Source organism: Fringilla coelebs, assembly GCF_963513975.1.
Source record: "Fringilla coelebs genome assembly, contig: SCAFFOLD_343, whole genome shotgun sequence".
Classification (NCBI taxonomy): Eukaryota; Metazoa; Chordata; class Aves; order Passeriformes; family Fringillidae; genus Fringilla; species Fringilla coelebs.
Genome location: NW_028167473.1, coordinates 22,736 through 41,621, shown reverse-complemented (window position 1 = coordinate 41,621; position 18,886 = coordinate 22,736). Strand labels below are relative to the sequence as shown.

At 68.2% G+C, this 18,886-nt stretch overlaps 4 protein-coding genes across 6 annotated transcripts; 3 read left to right on the top strand and 1 right to left on the bottom strand.

Moving 5' to 3' along the window:
• The first annotated feature begins 31 nt into the window (after positions 1–31).
• MRPS12 (mitochondrial ribosomal protein S12) lies at positions 32–1,832 on the top strand. The gene is made up of 2 exons (XM_084227314.1): positions 32–228; positions 1,395–1,832. The coding sequence occupies exons 1-2, from the start codon at positions 180–182 to the stop codon at positions 1,778–1,780; spliced, it is 435 nt and encodes a 144-aa protein (XP_084083440.1). The 5' UTR covers positions 32–179; the 3' UTR covers positions 1,781–1,832.
• A 1,300-nt stretch (positions 1,833–3,132) lies between these two features.
• Positions 3,133–8,805, top strand: SARS2 (seryl-tRNA synthetase 2, mitochondrial; the record flags this gene model as incomplete). Its single annotated transcript, XM_084227317.1, has 16 exons — positions 3,133–3,372; positions 3,525–3,620; positions 3,798–3,827; positions 3,898–4,038; positions 4,732–4,786; positions 5,441–5,504; positions 5,984–6,089; positions 6,819–6,866; positions 6,940–7,048; positions 7,300–7,345; positions 7,450–7,537; positions 7,609–7,721; positions 7,804–7,897; positions 8,180–8,272; positions 8,359–8,424; positions 8,500–8,805. The coding sequence occupies 16 exons, from the start codon at positions 3,133–3,135 to the stop codon at positions 8,737–8,739; spliced, it is 1,629 nt and encodes a 542-aa protein (XP_084083443.1). The 3' UTR covers positions 8,740–8,805.
• Positions 8,806–9,253: 448 nt separating this feature from the next.
• Positions 9,254–12,452, bottom strand: NFKBIB (NFKB inhibitor beta). Its single transcript, XM_084227318.1, has 6 exons — positions 12,184–12,452; positions 11,443–11,548; positions 10,311–10,557; positions 9,890–9,978; positions 9,549–9,800; positions 9,254–9,432 (listed from the first exon to the last, which is right to left on the bottom strand). The coding sequence occupies exons 1-6, from the start codon at positions 12,396–12,398 to the stop codon at positions 9,385–9,387; spliced, it is 957 nt and encodes a 318-aa protein (XP_084083444.1). The 5' UTR covers positions 12,399–12,452; the 3' UTR covers positions 9,254–9,384.
• Positions 12,453–12,574: 122 nt separating this feature from the next.
• SIRT2 (sirtuin 2) lies at positions 12,575–18,686 on the top strand. 3 transcript variants are annotated; one of them, XM_084227320.1, is made up of 15 exons: positions 12,575–12,761; positions 12,845–12,884; positions 13,345–13,461; positions 15,194–15,235; positions 15,316–15,422; positions 15,507–15,563; positions 15,689–15,721; positions 15,807–15,936; positions 16,587–16,646; positions 16,742–16,797; positions 16,916–16,992; positions 17,068–17,119; positions 17,247–17,311; positions 17,940–18,006; positions 18,095–18,686. In XM_084227320.1, exons 1-15 carry the CDS (start codon positions 12,600–12,602, stop codon positions 18,377–18,379), a joined length of 1,350 nt encoding a protein of 449 aa, XP_084083446.1. In that variant the 5' UTR covers positions 12,575–12,599; the 3' UTR covers positions 18,380–18,686. The 3 variants fall into 3 exon arrangements, with proteins under 3 accessions (XP_084083446.1, XP_084083445.1, XP_084083447.1); XM_084227319.1 differs by having other exon boundaries at positions 15,653–15,721; XM_084227321.1 differs by lacking the exons at positions 12,575–12,761; positions 12,845–12,884; positions 13,345–13,461 and adding an exon at positions 14,491–14,516 and having other exon boundaries at positions 15,653–15,721.
• The last annotated feature ends 200 nt before the right edge of the window (positions 18,687–18,886 follow it).

Below are 18,886 nucleotides of genomic sequence, written 5' to 3'. Positions count from 1 at the left end.
CCGCTATCCAATCGCAGCGCGGTGTGCTGGAGCCTGGGCAAGATGGCGGCGCACTGAGGGGAACGTGGGGGCTCCGGTGCCGCTGCTCCCCGGTGCTTTTGAGGCGTTAGGACATTCCTGAGGAATTCCAGTGCCCCCGGGCCGTTTTGACCGCGCCTTCTCCCCTCAGAGCCTCGGAGATGTCGCTCCGCGCCGTGCTCAGGGCCGCCACCTTGCTGCCGCGCTGCAGTGCGTAAATTCCTCAAAATCCCCCAAACCCCAAAACTGGAGGCACTGGGAAGGGTCCTGGGGACACTGGGAGGGGTCCTGGGGACACTAGCGGTAATGGGAAGGGTGGTGGGGACACTGGAAAGGGTGGTGGGGACACTGGGAGGGGTGGTGGGGACACTGGGATGGGTGGTGGGGGACACTGGAGGCACTGGGAAGGATGGTGGGGACACTGTGAAGGGTGGTGGGGACACTGGGATGGGTGGTGGGGGACACTGGAGGCACTGGGAAGGATGGTGGGGACACTGGAGGCACTGGCGGTACTGGGAAGGGTCCTGGGGACACTGGGAAGGGTCCTGGGGATACTGGGAAGGGTGGTGGGGACACTGGCGGTACTGGGTAGGGTGGTGGGGACACTGTGAAGGGTGGTGGGGACACTGGGATGGGTGGTGGGGGACACTGGAGGCACTGGCGGTACTGGGAAGGGTCCTGGGGACACTGGGAAGGGTCCTGGGGATACTGGGAAGGGTGGTGGGGACACTGGCGGTACTGGGTAGGGTGGTGGGGACACTGTGAAGGGTGGTGGGGACACTGGGATGGGTGGTGGGGGACACTGGAGGCACTGGCGGTACTGGGAAGGGTCCTGGGGACACTGGGAAGGGTCCTGGGGATACTGGGAAGGGTGGTGGGGACACTGGCGGTACTGGGTAGGGTGGTGGGGACACTGTGAAGGGTGGTGGGGACACTGGGATGGGTGGTGGGGGACACTGGAGGCACTGGCGGTACTGGGAAGGGTCCTGGGGACACTGGGAAGGGTCCTGGGGATACTGGGAAGGGTGGTGGGGACACTGGCGGTACTGGGAAGGGTGGTGGGGACACTGGAAAGGGTGGTGGGGACACTGGGATGGGTGGTGGGGGACACTGGAGGCACTGGGAAGGATGGTGGGGACACTGGAGGCACTGGGAAGGATGGTGGGGACACTGGAGGCACTGGCGGTACTGGGAAGGGTCCTGGGGACACTGGGAAGGGTCCTGGAGATACTGGGAAGGGTGGTGGGGACACTGGCGGTACTGAAGGCACTGGGACGGGTCCTGGGGACACCTGGGAAGGTCCCTGTGGGGCCCTCAGGGCTCTCCCCAAGCCCCCGAGCCCCCTGCGCTGACCCCTCTCCACATCCCCTCCGCAGCCCCCGGCCCGCTGCTCCCGCCGCCGCCTCCTCCCGCGCCGCGGCCGCGCGCCATGGCCACCCTGAACCAGATGCACCGGCAGGGCTGCCCCGCGCCCCCTCCGCGCGAGCCGGGCGCCACGCTGGGCCGGCCGCAGCTCAAGGCCGTGGTGCTGCGCAACCTGATCCGCAAGCCCAAGAAGCCCAACTCGGCCAACCGGCGCTGCGTGCGCGTGCGGCTGAGCTCGGGCCGCGAGGCCGTGGCCTTCGTGCCCGGCGAGGGCCACAACCTGCAGGAGCACCACGTGGTGCTGCTGCAGGGCGGGCGCACGCAGGACCTGCCCGGCGTCAAGCTGACCGTGGTGCGCGGCAAGCACGACTGCGCCCACGTGCAGCCCAAGAAATGAGCGTGGAGCCCCGCGCCGGGGGCTGGGGGCGAGCCCGGTGGGGATGGGGGTGAGCCCGGTGAGGATGGGGGTGAGCCCGGTGGGGAGGGGGGTGAGCCCGGTGGGGATGGGGGTGAGCCTGGGCTGGGGATGGGGGTGAGCCCGGTGGGGATGGGGGTGAGCCCGGTGGGGATGGGGGTGAGCCCTGGGGTGGGGATGGGGGTGAGCCCGGGCTGGGGATGGGGGTGAGCCCGGGCTGGGGATGGGGGTGAACCCGGTGGGGATGGGGGTGAGCCCTGGGCTGGGGATGGGGGTGAGCCCGGTGGGGATGGGGGTGAGCCCTGGGCTGGGGATGGGGGTGAGCCCGGTGGGGAGGGGGGTGAGCCCGGTGGGGATGGGGGTGAGCCCGGTGGGGAGGGGGGTGAGCCCGGTGGGGATGGGGGTGAGCCCGGTGGGGATGGGGGCGCCGGGCGGGGATGGGGGTGAGCCCGGTGGGGATGGGGGCGCCGGGCGGGGATGGGGGTGAGCCCGGTGGGGATGGGGGTGAGCCCGGTGGGGATGGGGGTGAGCCCGGTGGGGATGGGGGCGAGCCCGGTGGGGATGGGGGCGAGCCCGGGCTGGGGATGGGGGTGAGCCCGGTGGGGATGGGGGCGCCGGGCGGGGATGGGCCCAGCCTGGGTGAATAAAGTTCGGAATAAAGTGTGGCGGTGAGGTGGAGCGGATGCAAGTGCGGGGGTTTGGTGTGGAGTGGTGGTGGGGAGGCTGGGAAGGGTGGTGGGGGTACGGAAGGTCCTGGGAAGGGTGGTGGGGGCACTGGGAAGGGTGGTGGGGAGAGTGGGAAGGGTCGTGGGGGTACTGGAGGCACTGGGAAGAGTCGTGGGGAGAATGGGATGACCCTGGGCTGTCATAGGGGTCACCAGGAGGTCACTGGGGGGGTCATGGGGGCGTCACCGGGAGATCACTGGGGTCACAGGGGTCACTGGGGGGGTCACTGGAGTCACTGGGGGGTCACGGGGGTCATTGGGGGGTCACAGGGAGGTCACAGGGGTCAGTGGGGGGTCACTGGGGGTCATGGGGAGGTCACTGGAGTCAGTGGGGAGTCACTGGGGTCACTTGAGGGGGTCACTGAGGTCACTGGGGTCACTTGAGGGGGTCACTGGGGTCACTTGGGGGGGTCACTGAGGTCACTGGGGTCACGGGGGGGTCACTGAGGTCACTGGGGTCACGGGGGGGGTCACTGAGGGTCACTGGGATCCCCAAACTGCGGTCGGGGGCGTGGCCAAGCCCGCCCGTGCGCGTGCGCGCCGCTCGCGCGCGTGCCCGGCCCCGCCCCCGGCTCCTCCCCCGCGTGACCCCACACGCCGGTGCCCAAGATGGCGGCGCGCCGGGCGCTGCTCGCGGCGGGGCGGGCGGCGGGCGGGCGGCGCGGGGCCGCTGCCGGGACCGCTGCCGGGGCCGGGGCCGCTCCCGGGGCCGCGGCGGGGCGGAGCCGGCTCTACGAGCACGCGCGCGAGGGGCTGAGCGCGCGGCCGCAGCTGGACGTGACCGCGCTCAGCGAGCGCGACGTGGAGCGGCGCCGCGGGCCGCTGGGGGGCGCCGCGCTCCGCGAGATCGTGAGTGGCGGGAACGGCGGGGCGGGGCCTGAGGGCGGGGGGCGCGGCTTGTGCTTGGGGTGGGCGGGGCCTGTGTGTGCAAACACACCCTCCCCAGTTTGGGTGTGGCCGGCGCGCCCACCTGAGCCACGCCCCCCCGGGCACGCCCTCAGGTGCGGACGTGGTCGCGACTGGGGAAGGTGCGCGATGGCATCGCCCAGCTGGAGGCCGAGAAGGGGCGCGTGGCCCAGGGGGTCCGCGAGATCATGGTGAGACCCCTGGGACCCACCAAGTGACCCCTTGGACCCCCCAAGTGCCCCCTGGAACCCCCCAAGTGCCCCCTGGAACCCCCCAAGTGCCCCCTGGAACCCCGCAGGATCCCCCTCCCTTTCCCCCTGACCCACTCCATGACCCCCAGACCCCTCCTGACTCCTTTCCTCCCCCAGGCCTCCCACGACAAGGCAGCGGCCAAGACGGTAGGAATGGGATTTTGGGGGGGCCCGGGGGGTCCTGGCCCCCCAGGCCCTCACGGTGGCCCTCTGGCAGCACCCGGGGCTGGCAGCGCTGCGGGAGCGGGGCCGGAGCCTCCGGGGGCAGCTCCGGGCGCTCGAGGCCGAGGAATCCGACCTGGAGCAGAGATTCTACCTGGGGGCCCTACAGCTGCCCAACAAAACCCACCCCGCTGTGGTGAGACCCCCAAAACCTCCCCAACATCACCCCAAACCCACCCAACTCAATAGAACCCACCCCGCTATGTGAGACCCCAAAAACCTCCCCAAAATCACCCCAAACCCACCCAACTCAACAGAACCCACCCCGCTATGTGAGACCCCAAAACCCTCCCCAAAATCACCCCAAACCCACCCAACCCATCAGAACCCACCCCGCTGTGGTGAGACCCCCAAAACCTCCCCAAAATCACCCCAAACCCACCTGACCTGACAGCACCAACCCCGCTATGTGAGACCCCAAAAACCTCCCCAACATCACCCCAAACCCACCCAACCCGACAGAACCCACCCCGCTGAGACCCCAAAGACCTCCCCAAACTCACCCCAAACCCACCCAACCCATCCGAACCCACCCCGCTGTGGTGAGACCCCAAAAACCTCCCCAAAAACCTCCCCAAAATCACCCCAAACCCATCCAACTCAACAGAACCCACCCCGCTATGTGAGACCCCAAAACCCTCCCCAACATCACCCCAAACCAACCCAAGCCGACAGAACCAATCCCGCTGTGGTGAGACCCCCAAAACCTCCCCAAAATCACCCCAAACTCACCCCAAGCCCACTCTGCTTTGGTGAGACCCCCCAAAAATCCCCCTGTCCCCCCTCGGTGGGGATTTGGGGTTCTCCAAACCCCCCTGTGCCCCCCCAGCCCGTTGGGGACCAGAGCCAGGCCCGGCTGCTCGAGGTGGTTGGGGAGAAACCAGGTGAGGGCTGGGGGGAGGTTTGGGGGGTCCTGGGGGGGTTTGGGGGGTTGGGGAGAAACCAGGTGAGGGCTGGGGGGAGGTTTGGGGGGTCCTGGGGGGGTTTGGGGGGTTGGGGAGAAACCAGGTGAGGGCTGGGGGGAGGTTTGGGGGGTCCTGGGGGGGTTTGGGGGGTTGGGGAGAAACCAGGTGAGGGCTGGGGGGAGGTTTGGGGGGTCCTGGGGGGGTTTGGGGGGTTGGGGAGAAACCAGGTGAGGGCTGGGGGGTGTTTGGGGGGTCCTGGGAGGGTTTGGGGAGTTCTGGGGGGGGTTTGGGGGGTCTGGGAGGTGTTTTGGGGGGCTGGGGAGAAACCAGGTGAGGACTGGGGGGGTTTGGGGGGTCCTGGGGGGGGGTTGGGGGGTTTTGGGGGGTCTGGGAGGTGTTTTTGGGGGCTGGGGAGAAACCAGGTGAGGGCTGGGGGGGTTTGGGGGGTCCTGGGGGGCATTTGGGAGGGTCGGGGAGGTGTTTTGGGGGGCTGGGGAGTGTTTGGGGGTTCCTGGAGGGTGTTTGGGGGGTCTGGGGGGGTCTTGGGGTTCTGGAGGATTTGGGAGGCGGGTTTGGGGGGTCTGGGGTCACCAAGGTGACAGAAGTGACCGAGGTCCCTCCCCCCTCCCCCAGTGTTTGATTTCAAGCCAAAGGGACACCTGGAGCTGGGGGAGGGGCTGGACATCATCCGGCAGAGGTGAGCAACACCTGGAGGGGACACACCTGGCCCGGCCCTGTCCCAGCCCTGTGCCACCTGTCCCACACCTGTCCCACACCTGGCCCAGCACTGTTCTACCTGTGCCACCCCCAGGCGCCTGTCCCACGTGTCGGGCCATCGCTCCTATTACCTGTGTGGGCTGGGGGGTGTCCCCAGGTGTTGCACACCTGCCTCACACCTGTCCCACACCTGTCCCCCCCCGTCCCGCCCCCAGGCGCCTGTCCCACGTGTCGGGCCATCGCTCCCATTACCTGTGTGGGCTGGGGGGTGTCCCCAGGTGTTGCACACCTGCCTCACACCTGTCCCACACCTGTCCCCCCCCGTCCCGCCCCCCAGGCGCCTGTCCCACGTGTCGGGCCATCGCTCCCATTACCTGTGTGGGCTGGGGGGTGTCCCCAGGTGTTGCACACCTGCCTCACACCTGTCCCACACCTGTCCCCCCCCGTCCCGCCCCCCAGGCGCCTGTCCCACGTGTCGGGCCATCGCTCCTATTACCTGTGTGGGGCGGGGGCCCTGCTCCAGCACGCCCTCGTCACCTTCACCCTGCAGAAGCTGCTCAGCAAGGTGGGGGGGGCCTGGGGGGAGCCTGGGAGGGTCTGGGGGGTCCAGGGAGGGTCTGGGGGGGTCCAGGGAGGATCTGGGATGGTCTTGGGGGATCCATGGAGGGTTTGGGGGGTCCAGGGAGGGTCTGGGATGGTCTTGGGGGATCCATGGAGGGTTTGGGGGGTCCAGGGAGGGTCTGGGGGGTCCAGGGAGGGTCTGGGGGGGTCCAGGGAGGGTCTGGGATGGTCTTGGGGGATCCATGGAGGGTTTGGGGGGTCCAGGGAGGGTCTGGGGGGATCCAGGGAGGGTTTGGGACGGTCTGAGGGGATCTAGGGAGGGTCTGGGGGTCCCAGGGATGGTGTGGGGGGATCCAGGGAGGTTTGGGGGGTCCAGGGAGGGTCTGGGATGGTCTTGGGGGGGGATCCAGGGATGGTCTGGGGGGGTCCAGGGAGGGTCTGGGATAGTCTGGGGGGGATCCAGGGTGGGTCTGGGATGGTCTGGGGGATCCAGGGTGGGTTTGGGGGGTCCAGGGAGGGTCTGGGATGGTCTGGGGGGGTCCAGGGAGGGTCTGGGATGGTCTGGGGGATCCAGGGAGGGTCTGGGATGGTCTTGGGGGGGTCCAGGGTGGGTCTGGGGGGATCCAGGTATGGTCTGGGGGGATCCAGGGTGGGTCTGGGATGGTCTGGGGGATCCAGGGTGGGTTTGGGGGGTCCAGGGGGGTCGGAGTCTCCTGATCCCCCTCTGTCCCAGGGATTCCTGCCCATGACGGTGCCGGACCTGCTGCGAGGAGCCGTTTTCGTGAGTGTCCCCCGAGCCCCCTGCCCCCCCTGCCCCCCCAGGGGTCCCGGGTGACCCCCCCTGTGCCCCCCAGGAGGGCTGCGGGGTCCAGCCCAGCGCCACCCCCTCCCAAGTTTACACCATCGACCCCGCGCGCTTCGAGGACCTGTGCCTGGCCGGGACCTCGGAGGTGGGAATTGCAGGTGGGAAATGGGGGAAAACGGGGGGAAATCGGGAAAACCCGGGGGCAGGGGGAGAACTGGGGGAAAATGGGGGAAAATACACGTGAAAATGGGGAAAACTGGGGGAGAATGAGAGAAAAATTTTAAAAAATAGGGGGAAAAGAGGGAGAAGGGGGGGGCAGATGGATTTGGGGGTGATTTGGGGGTGACCCTGTGTCCCCCCACCCAGGGGGCAGATGGATTTGGGGGTGACCCTGTGTCCCCCCACCCAGGGTATTTCATGGACCATGCTGTGCAGCTGCAGGACCTGCCTGTCAGGTACAGGGGGGCTCTGTCCCCCCCAGGGACCCCTCCCCTCGTGGAGATCCTCCCCCAATTCCCTGGGAGCGTTTTGGGGCCCCCTGAGCCACGTCCCCCCCCAGGGTCGTGTGCTCCAGCACCTGCTACCGCGCCGAGACCGACACGGGCCGGGAGCCCTGGGGGCTCTATCGAGTGCACCAGTTCACCAAGGTACTGGGAGCACTGGGAGGGAGCCCTGGGGGAGGGAGGGGCGGGGGGGTCACCCGTGTGCCCCCCCAAAGGTGGAGATGTTCGGGGTGACGGCGGCCGAGCGCGGCACGGAGAGCGAGGAGCTGCTGGACGAGTTCCTGGGGCTGCAGAAGGAGATTTTCTCGGACCTGGGGCTCCATTACCGGTGAGGGGGATTTGGGGGGGGTCCCCCCAATCCGTGGGACCCCCGAAATCCCTCCTAACTGTCCCCCCCCCGGGCCCCCCAGTGTCCTGGACATGCCCACGGAGGAGTTGGGGCTCCCCGCCTACCGCAAGTTCGACATCGAGGCCTGGATGCCTGGACGGGGCAAATTTGGGGAGGTGAGGGGGGGTCTGGGACCCCAACAATTCAGGGAGAGCCCAGATAACTTGGGGAGAACCCTGATAATTCGGGGAGAGCCCCAATAATTTGGGGAGAATCCAAACAATTCTGGGAAAGCCCCAAATTCCAGAGGCGCCCAGGATGGCGTCTCTCTCCCTGTTTATGGCCCCCTTTATTTTCACCCTTGCTGCCGGGTCAGGACCCCCCTTTTGGGGGGTCCCAGGAGTGGAGGAGGAGGGGGTGCCCCAAACCCCCTGACCCCTCTCCCCGCTCACCCCCAGATTTCCAGCGCCTCCAACTGCACCGATTACCAGAGCCGGCGGCTGAACATCATGTACAGCGGGGAGGGGGGCCGCCTGAGCCACGCCCACACGGTGGGTGCCCCCCCAAACCCCCGGGAGCGCCCCAAAACCGCGGGCTGGGGTTTCTCGGCCCCCCTGACCCCGCGCCCCCCCCTCAGGTGAACGGCACCGCCTGCGCCGTGGCCCGGATGCTGATCGCGCTCCTCGAGTGCAACCAGCTGCCGGTGAGTGATTTGGGGGGGGTCCCGCGGGGGTCTGGGGACTCCGGGGGGCTCACCCTGCCCCCTGTGCCCCCCCAGGATGGCCGGGTCCGGGTGCCCCCCGTGCTGCAGCCGCTGGTGGGGCGGGAGGTGCTGGCCCGGCCCCCCGCGCCCCTCCTGCGCTACATCGGCCCCAACCAGCCCGGGGGGGGCCCCCCAAAATGGGGAGGGGGCCCTGAGGGGAGGGGGCCCCACAGAGGAGGATGGAGCGCAGACGGAGCGGGGACAGCGCGGGACGGACGCGGGACAGGGGACACGGGAGGGCACAGGGGACTGTGACAGCCCCGCCCCCTGTCCCCGGGGTGTCCCCGAAGTGACAAAACCGGGAATAAAAACTGGAAATGCCCCCGGTCACAGGTGTGTGCTCTGCTCCAGGTGTGTGTGACAGGTGTCCCCCAATGTCACACCTGTCCCCCGCACTCACACAGGTGTGTGCTCTGCTCCAGATGTGTCTGGGACACAGGTGCTCCCCAGGGTCACCTGTGTCTCCTGAACACTCACAGGTGTCCCCCAGCGTCACACCTGTCCCCTGCACTCACACAGGTGTCCCCCAGTGCCACACCTGTCCCTTGCACTCACACAGGTGTCCCCACACTGTCACACCTGTCCCCTGCACTCACACAGGCGTCCCCCAGTGACACCTGTCTCCCCCACCCACACAGGTGTCCCCCAGTGTCACACCTGTCCCCTGCACTCACACAGGTGTCGTTCCCCCTCCCCACACATCGCCCCAGTGTCATACCTGTCCCCTGCACCCACACAGGTGTCCCCACATTGTCACACCTCTCCTTCCTTTGTGGCACAGCCTCTGCTTTATTTCCCACCGCCCCCCACAACCCCTGGGGCTCCCCCGGGATTTTAGGGGGTGAGCCCCCCTCTTGAGGGGGTCCCCCAAGTCCATCCAGGGAGGCTCCGGGGGGGCCCTCAGGCTGGGCAGCCCCTGCTGTTGATGACGATGTCGTCGTACTCGTCCTGGGGAGGGACAAAGGTTTGAGGGGGCTTGGGGGGGTTTGGGGGCCCTCCCGGAGCCCCCCGGTCTGCCCGGGGAGGGGTCTCAGGGGACAGGACGGGTGTGGTCCCGGACTGACCTCGCTGTCCTCGGCCCCGCCCTCGCTGTCGCCGCTGTCGCTGCTGTCGCTGCTGGGCGGGTCGCGGGCGCCGAAGCGGCGCAGGAGGGGCGGCAGGCGGGGGTCGGGGCGGCGCCGGGCGCTGTACAGGGGGGTGAACCCCGAGAACGTGCGGGGGTCGGGCCGCGCCCCCCCCCGCAGCAGGCACTCAGCCACCTCGGGGCTCTGCGCCTCCACGGCCAAGTGCAGGGGGCTGCGGCCACAGCTCGGCTCCTGGGGGGCACGGCGGGGTCAGGGGGCGGCGAGGACCCCCCCGGAGCCCCGGTTTGGGTTTGTTTGGGGGGTTTTTTGGGGGCACCCACCGGCCGGTCGGGGTCGGCGCCGGCGCGGAGCAGGAGCTGCACCAGCTCCGGGTCCCGGCGCAGCACGGCCACGTGCAGGGGGGTGTAACCTGTGGGGGGGACATGGGGGGTCCCAAAGCCCCGCCTGAGCACGTGGGACCCCCGCCCCAAGCCGTTCCCCTCCCTCCAGACAGCGCGACCCCCCCCCTTCCCCCCAAAAACCCAAAACCCACCTTCCTCCCAAAACGTAAATCCCAAACCTGTGTGATGCCCCCGAGCCGTGCCCCCACCCACAAAAACGTCGGAAAACCCCGGAAAACTGTAACCGCCCCCCCCCCCCCCCAAAAACCACGACGAGCCCAAACCCACATGATCCCCCCAACCCATGACCCCCCAAAATCGTCCCCCCACCCCCAAACCCGCGCCCCTCCTGCCGCCCCACCGTCGTAGTTGACGCTCTCCAGCTGCGCCCGCCGCTCCTCCTCCTCCTTCCGGGGGTCCCGGGGGGGGTCCCGGGGGTCGGGGGGTGCCCCCAGCAGGGCGCGGGCGCAGGCGGGGTGACCCTCGCGGCAGGCCAGGTGCAGCGGGGTGTGCCCGCCGCGCTCCCGCACGGCCACGGCCGCGCCCGCCGCCCGCAGCCGCCGCACGGCCCCGGCCAGCCCCAGCACCACGGCGATGTGCAGGGCGGTCTGCGGGGAAACGGGGTTAAACCACCCCAAAACATCGCCCCAAAACTCCAGCCCCAGCACCACGGCGATGTGCAGGGCGGTCTGCGGGGAAATGGGGTTAAACCGCCCCAAAACATCGCCCCAAAACTCCAGCCCCAGCACCACGGCGATGTGCAGGGGGGTCTGCGGGGGAAAAGGGGTTAAACCACCCCAAAACATCACCCCAGAACCCCAGCCCCAGCACCACGGCGATGTGCAGGGCGGTCTGTGGGGAAACGGGGTTAAACCACCCCAAAACATCGCCCCAGAACCCCAGCAGCGCCCCAAAACCCCAGCCCCAGCACCACGGCGATGTGCAGGGCGGTCTGTGGGGAAACGGGGTTAAACCACCCCAAAACATCGCCCCAAAACCCCAGCCCCAGCACCATGGCGATGTGCAGGGCGGTCTGCGGGGGAAACGGGGTTAAACCACCCCAAAACATCGCCCCAAAACCCCAGCAGCGCCCCAGAACATCGCCCCAAAACCCCAGCCCCAGCACCACGGCGATGTGCAGGGCGGTCTGCGGGGAAATGGGGTTAAACCACCCCAAAACATCGCCCCAAAACTCCAGCCCCAGCACCACGGCAATGTGCAGGGTGGTCTGCATGGGGAAATAGGATTAAACCACCCCAAAACGTCACCATCACCCCAAAACATCACCATCACCCCCAAACCCCAGCTGCAGATGTGCAGGACACTGGGGGGTGCAGGTGTGTCACACCTTGGAGGGGGGTCAAACCCCACCCAAAATTCCCCACCAGGCACCCCCCCCCCCCCAGCCCCCCTCCCTGCAGCTCCGCCCCGCTGCTGTGACCCCAAATTCCCTCCCAGCTCCTCCGGGGCCCCCCAAATTTCCCCCGTCCCACCTGGCCCAGGTCGTTCTGCAGGTCCAGGTAGGGCGAGTGCTCCGTGTGCCGCAGGATGGACTCCAGGAACTCCAGGTGCTCGTGGATCACGGCCAGGTGCAGGGCCCTGGGGGGGGCACGGGCTGGGCAGGGGGCTCCTGACACCCCCAGGCCCAAATGGGGCACCCAGTAAAGGACTGACACCCCCAGACCCAAATGGGGCATCCAATAAAGGACTGACACCCCCAGACCCAAATGGGGCACCCAATAAAGGACTGACACCCCCAGACCCAAATGGGGCACCCAAAACACGAATGACACCCCCAGACCCAAGGGGAGTGCCCAAAAAAGTGTGTGTGTGTGGGGGGGGGGGTTATTGGGGGTCCTGGGCCATTACTGGGGGGTTTTGGGGGTCCTGGGCCATTACTGGGGGGTTTTGGGGGTCCTGGGCCATTACTGGGGGGTTTTGGGGGTCCTGGGCCATTACTGGGGGGTTATTGGGGGTCCTGGGCCATTACTGGGGGGTTATTGGGGGTCCTGGGCTGTTACTGGGGGTCCTGGGGGGATTATTGAGGGTCCGGGGGGGTTTTGAGGCTCCTGGGCCGTTACCGAGGGACCCCCGCCTGAGGGCTGCGGCGCTCCCGGGGGGATCGCACCGGAACCGCGGGCAGAGGCAGGACCGTGACCCCCCCCAAGCCCAGCGTGTGCGCGGGGGTCCCGCCCGGACCCCGGGGGGGTTCCCTCGTCCCTGCCCGCCCTCACGTGTCGCCCTCCTCGGTGACGAAGCTCAGGACGTGCCGCAGCCAGGCCGCGGGGTCAGCGAGGGGCTCGGGGGACTCCGCCGCGGGGCTGGCGGGCAGCGGCGGCCCCAGCGGCCCCTCGCCCAGCGAGCCCAGCCCGCTGTCGCACCACTCGTCGCCCTCGGGGCGCTTGGCCTCGCCGGGGGCTGCCGGGGCCGCGGGGGCCGCGGCCGCCATCGCCGGGGCCGCCTCAGGCCGCGGCCGCCATCGCGGGCCGGGGAATCCCCGCCCCGGCGCCTTCCGGGACCCGTAGTCCGCGCCCTCGCTTCCGGGTGCTTCAGCCAATCAGCACCCTTCGTCTGGCTGCGCGTGCGTCCCCCCGCCCACAGGCGCCGCCGCGGGGCACGCCGGGAGTTGTGGTGCGGGCAGGCCGCGCCCATGGCGGACCGGGACGGTACCGGGGGCGGCGGGGCCGGCGGGGCCGGGAGCGGCCCGGGGGGTGCGGCTTCCTCTCCTCCCGCCCCCCTCGGGGACCCTCCCAGCGTCCCCGCAGCTCCCCGTGCCCGGCAGGAGGAGGCGGAGCAGGACGCCGAGTCTCCGGTAACGCCCCCGGTGTCCCCCCCGGTCCCCACCCCGGTGACCGCCTCCGGCACGCCGGTGACCCCGCGCACTCCTCCCCGCAGGTCTCGGAGCCCGAGCCGGGCGCTTCGGCCGACGCTGACAGTGGGTCTGGGGGCGCCGGGCTCCCGTGGTGGCCGCAGGGGCCCCGGGCTGGGCCTTTGGGGACACCCCGGGGACCCCTGGGGACACTTTGGGGACACCTCGGGGACGCTTTGGGGACACCCTGGGGACACCTCGGGGACACTTCGGGGACCCCCTGGGGACTCACGGGGACTCTTTGGGGACCCCCTGGGGACACCTCGGGGACACCTCGGGGACTCTTTGGGGACACCTCGGAGACCCCCTGGGGACACTTCGAGGACCCTTTGGGGACACCCTGGGGACCCTTTGGGGACACCTCGGGGACACTTTTGGGGACCTTCTGGGACAGGGTGGTCGGAATGAGACGTTTGGGGACATTGCGGATTTCCCGGAGGTCGCTTAAGGGATTTTTGGGGACACTTCGGGGGCCTTGGGGACATCTGGGGACACTCAGGGGGTCTCGCTGGCTGTCCCCCCGCAGTGGAGCTGCTGCGGTCGCTGCTGTCCCGGACCCTGGGGCTCGGCGGGGACAGAGCGGAGCCGGTGCTGGACGAGCTGAGCCTGGCGGGCGTCAGCCGGTTCATGAAGAGCGACCGCTGTACGGGAACGGGGATGGGACACCGGGGACGGGGATGGGACACCGGGGATGGGAACGGGAACAGGGATGGGACACCGGGAACGGGGACGGGACACCGGGAACGGGGATGGGACACCGGGAATGGGAACGGGAACAGGGACGGGAACGGGGCGTCAGCCGGTTCATGAAGAGCGACCGCTGTACGGGAACGGGGACGGGACACCGGGGATGGGACACCGGGAATGGGACACCGGGAACGGGAACAGGGACGGGAACGGGGCGTCAGCCGGTTCATGAAGAGCGACCGCTGTACGGGGAACGGGGATGGGACACCGGGAACGGGGATGGGGACGGGGATGGGACACCGGGAACGGGGATGGGACACTGGGAACGGGACACCGGGGATGGGACACAGGGGATGGGACACCGGGAACGGGGATGGGGACGGGGATGGGACACCGGGAACGGGGATGGGACACCGGGCATGGGACACCGGGGATGGGGACGGGACACCGGGAACGGGGATGGGACACCGGGGATGGGACACCGGGAACGGGGATGGGAACGGGGATGGGACACCGGGAATGGGACACCGGGGATGGGACACCGGGGATGGGAACAGGGACGGGAACGGGGCGTCAGCCGGTTCATGAAGAGCGACCGCTGTACGGGAACGGGGATGGGACACCGGGAACGGGACACCGGGGATGGGACATCGGGAACGGGGATGGGGACGGGGATGGGACACCGGGAACGGGAACGGGAACAGGGACGGGAACAGGGCGTGAGCCGGTTCATGAAGAGCGACCGCTGTACGGGGAACGGGGATGGGGACGGGGATGGGACACTGGGAACGGGGATGGGACACCGGGGATGGGACACCGGGAATGGGAACGGGAACAGGGACAGGAACGGGGCGTGAGCCGGTTCATGAAGAGCGACCGCTGTACGGGGAACGGGGATGGGACACCGGGGATGGGACACCGGGGATGGGACACCGGGGATGGGACACCGGGAATGGGAACGGGAACAGGGACGGGAACGGGGCGTCAGCCGGTTCATGAAGAGCGACCGCTGTACGGGGAACGGGGATGGGACACCGGGGATGGGACACCGGGGATGGGACACCGGGGATGGGACACCGGGAACGGGGATGGGACACCGGGAATGGGACACCGGGAACGGGGATGGGACAGCGGGCATGGGACACCGGGAACGGGAATGGGAACGGGGCCGGTTCCTCGGGAGCGGCTGCTGTAGGGACGCCGGGGATGGAATTTGGGGCGGGAACGCGAACGGGGCCGGTTCCTGAGGAGTGGCCGCTGTGGGGACACCGGGAACGGGGCTGGGAACGGGAATTTGGGGTGGGAACGGGACCGGGGCCGGTTCCTGAGGAGTGGCCGCTGTGGGGACACCGGGAACGGGGCTGGGAATGGGAATTTGGGGTGGGAACGGGACCGGGGCCAGTTCCCGAGGAGTGGCCGCTGTGGGGACACCGGGAACGGGGCTGGGAACGGGAATTTGGGGTGGGAACGGGACCGGGGCCGGTTCCTGAGGAGTGGCCGCTGCGGGGACACCGGGACCGGAACCGGGGGGCACCAAGAACGGGGAGGGGGCAGCAAGGAAACGGGGCACGGAGGGGGGACAGCGAGCACAGGGGGAGGATTCGGGGGCTCGCTCTGGGGGGAGGGGGCGGTTTTGGGGTTCTTGGGGTGAATTTGGGGTTCACCCCTTGGTGTCCCTCCTCCCCCAGGCAAGAACGTCGTGTGCATGGTGGGCGCCGGCATCTCCACCTGTGAGTGCTCTGGGTGGGGGGCCGGGGGGGGCTCGGGGACCCCCGCGGTGGGTCCTGACGCCCCCTGACCCCCCCCCCAGCTGCCGGGATCCCCGATTTCCGCTCCCCCGGCACCGGGCTCTACTCCAACCTGCAGAGCTACAACCTGCCCTACCCCGAGGCCATCTTCGAGATTGGCTTCTTCAAGGTATCCCCCCCTTCCTCCCCAAATTCTGGGGGGGGGCCCTGGGTTTCTCTGGGGAGCCCCCCCTGAGCTGCCTGTGCCCCCCAGAAACACCCGGAGCCCTTTTTCGCCCTTGCCCGTGAGCTCTACCCGGGGCAGTTCAAGGTAAAACACCCCCAAACCTCCTTCAAACCGCCCCCCCAAAATCAGGGGGCCCCAAGAGACCCCCCAACGACCCCCAAATTCCCCCCCAGCCCACGGTGTGCCACTACTTCATGCGGCTGCTGCAGGACAAGGGGCTCTTGCTGCGCTGCTACACCCAGGTGGGACAGGCACCCCCCTCTCCCCGGCTCGACGGGGGTCACGGGGATTTTGGGGACCCCCTGACCCCCCCGTGGGCCCCCCCAGAACATCGACACCCTGGAGAGAGTGGCGGGGCTGGACCCAGAGCTGCTGGTGGAGGCTCACGGCACCTTCTTCACCTCGCACTGCCTGCGGGCCTCGTGCCGCCAGAGCTACAGCCTGGCCTGGATGAGGGGTACGGGGGGCTCTGGGGACCCCCGGGACCCCCCCCAAGACCCCTGAGTGCCTGGCCTGGATGAGGGGTACGGGGGGCTCTGGGGACCCCCGCGACCCCCCCCAATCCCCCTGAGTGCCTGGCCTGGATGAGGGGTACGGGGGGCTCTGGGGACCCCCGGGACCCCCCCCCCAATCCCCCTGAGTGCCTGGCCTGGATGAGGGGTACGGGGGGCTCTGGGGACCCCCTGGGACCCCCCCCAAGACCCCTGAGTGCCTGGCCTGGATGAGGGGTACGGGGGGCTCTGGGGACCCCCGGGACCACCCCGCCCCCAATCCCCCTGAGTGCCTGGCCTGGATGAGGGGTACGGGGGGCTCTGGGGACCCCCCGGGACCCCCCCCCCCCCCAATCCCCCTGAATGCCTGGCCTGGATGAGAGGTACGGGGGGCTCTGGGGACTCCCCCCAAGCCCCCTGAGTCCCCACGGGGGTGCCCCCACCTGCTGCTCTGCCACGGGGTGGGAACAGCAGGTTGTTGTCCCCCTGAACGCCCCTGTGCCCCTCAGAATATCACACTGCCCCCCCTCCATGCTCCTGTGCCCCCCCAAATGCCCCCCTGCCCCCCCAAATGCCCCCTTTTCCCACCGAGCCCCTCCCTCCTCTTCCTCCCCAGAGCGGATTTTCTCCTCCCTGGTCCCTAAATGTGAGAAGTGCCAGGGACTGGTGAAACCTGGTGAGTTTTGGGGCTGGGAGGGGGGGGCTCAGCAGGAATTTGGGGGGGGTCTTCACCCCCCCCATCCACTGACCTGCCTCCCCCCCCCTCCCCAGACATCGTGTTTTTTGGGGAGAACCTCCCCTCGCGCTTCTTTGCCCTCCTGGAGTCGGTGAGTGGGGTCTGGGGGGCCCCAGCCCCACCCCCCAGACTGGATTTGGGGCCGGGGTAGGGGGTGAGGTGACCTGGGGACCCCTCCCCACCCGTGACACCCCCTCCCCCCTCTGCAGGACTTTGAGAAGGTGGACCTGCTGCTCGTCATGGGCACCTCGCTGCAGGTGCAGCCCTTTGCCTCCCTCATCGGCAGGTGAGATCCCCCCAGACCCCCTCCCGGACCCCCCCAGACCCTGGGGAGCCCCCTGTGACTGCCCCCCTCCTGCAGGGTCCCCACCAACACCCCCAGACTCCTCATCAACAAGGAGAAGACGGGGCAGGTGAGCTGGGGGGCACCTTCCAAATCCCAGAATTTTGGGGGTCCCCCTGCTCCCCAGACCTTTCTGGGAGGCACTGGGGGGCGCTGGGAGCAGCTGCCCCCCTTGTCACCCCCTTTGTCCCCCCCAGAGTGACCCCCTGATGTCCCTGATGGGCTTTGGTGGGATGGACTTTGACTCAGACAAGGCCTACAGGTATGGCCAGGTGGGTGGAGGGCTCTGTCCCCAGCCCGTGGTTTTGGGGGCCCCCAAAGTGGTTTTGGGAACCCCTCCCGTGGCTTTGGGAACCGCCAAAGTGGTTTTGGGGCCCCCCAGTGTGGCTTTGGGGACCCCCAGAGTGGTTTTGGGACCCTCAGGGTGGTTTTGGGGACCCCTCCCGTGGCTTTGGGGACCCCCAGAGTGGTTTTGGGACCCTCAGGGTGGTTTTGGGGACCCCTCCCATGGCTTTGGGGACCCCCAGAGTGGTTTTGGGACCCTCAGGGTGGTTTTGGGGACCCCTCCCATGGCTTTGGGGACCCCCAGAGTGGTTTTGGGACCCTCAGGGTGGTTTTGGGGACCCTTCCCGTGGCTTTGGGGACCCCCAGAGTGGTTTTGGGACCCTCAGGGTGGTTTTGGGGACCGCCAGAGTGGTTTTGGGACCCTCAGGGTGGTTTTGGGGACCCCTCCTGTGGCTTTGGGGACCCCTGAGGGTGGTTTTGAGGACTTCCATCGAAGTTTGGGACACCCCAGGGTGGTTTGGGGGCCACTCAAGGTGATCCTAGGGGCCCCCCCAGGATTTTTGGGGTCCCCCCGAGGTGACTGTGGGGTCCCTGTGTCTGCCCAGGGACGTGGCCTGGCTGGGGGACTGCGACAGCGGGTGCCTGGCTCTGGCTGAGCTGTTGGGCTGGAAGGTACTGCCCCCCACCCACAAACTCTGGGGGTCCCCCCTGCCCCCCAAAGCCTCGTGGGACCCCCCTGAACCCCCCGTGTTCCCCTCAGGAGGAGCTGGAGGAGCTGGTGCGGAGGGAACACGCGGCCATCGACGCCAAGGGGGGGGACAGCGATGGAGGGACCCCCAAAAAGAGCCTGGGGGAGGAGGACAAGGATGGGGGGACCCCCAAAAAGAGCCTGGGGGACGAGGGAAAAGCTCAGAGCGACCCCAAGAAGGGCCCGGGGGGCAAGGCCAAGGCTGAAAAGGATCCCAAAAAACCCCAGGGTGGCGAGAAGGCTCCAAATGACCCAGAAAAGTCACGGCGGGGCAGTGAGGACCCTCCCCAAAATTAAATGGTCACAGAGGAGTTTTTGGCTTCGTGTGGTCACTGGGGGGGCTGGAGGGGCTGGGGCTCTTTCTTTTCTTAAAGGAAGAAAGAAGAAAACGAAATAAAAATGCAGGAAAGGGGGGAAATAAGTTAGAAAAAGAAAGGGAGGGTTTGAGGGTACAGAAGGGTTTTTTTTCCCTCCCCTAAAAAGGGGTGTTACAGCTCCAAAAGGTGTTGGAATTCTTAGGGATGGTGTGGGGGGATGTGTGTGCAAAAGACTGAAACCTGTGGAGTTTCTCACTTTTATATCTACTGAGAACCAACGTTAATTTACAATAAAAAAACTGTTCCAAAACAAAGCTCCGTGTCTGCTGTGTGATACCTGGGGCTGAGGGGCAGCTGAGAGGGGGCTTGAGGGGTAAAGGAGAGGGGCTAAGGGTGACACACAGGAGCTGAGAGGGGGATTGAGGGGCAAAGGGGGGGCTCGAGGGTGACACACAGGAGCTGAGGGGCAAAAGGGGGGCTTGAGGGG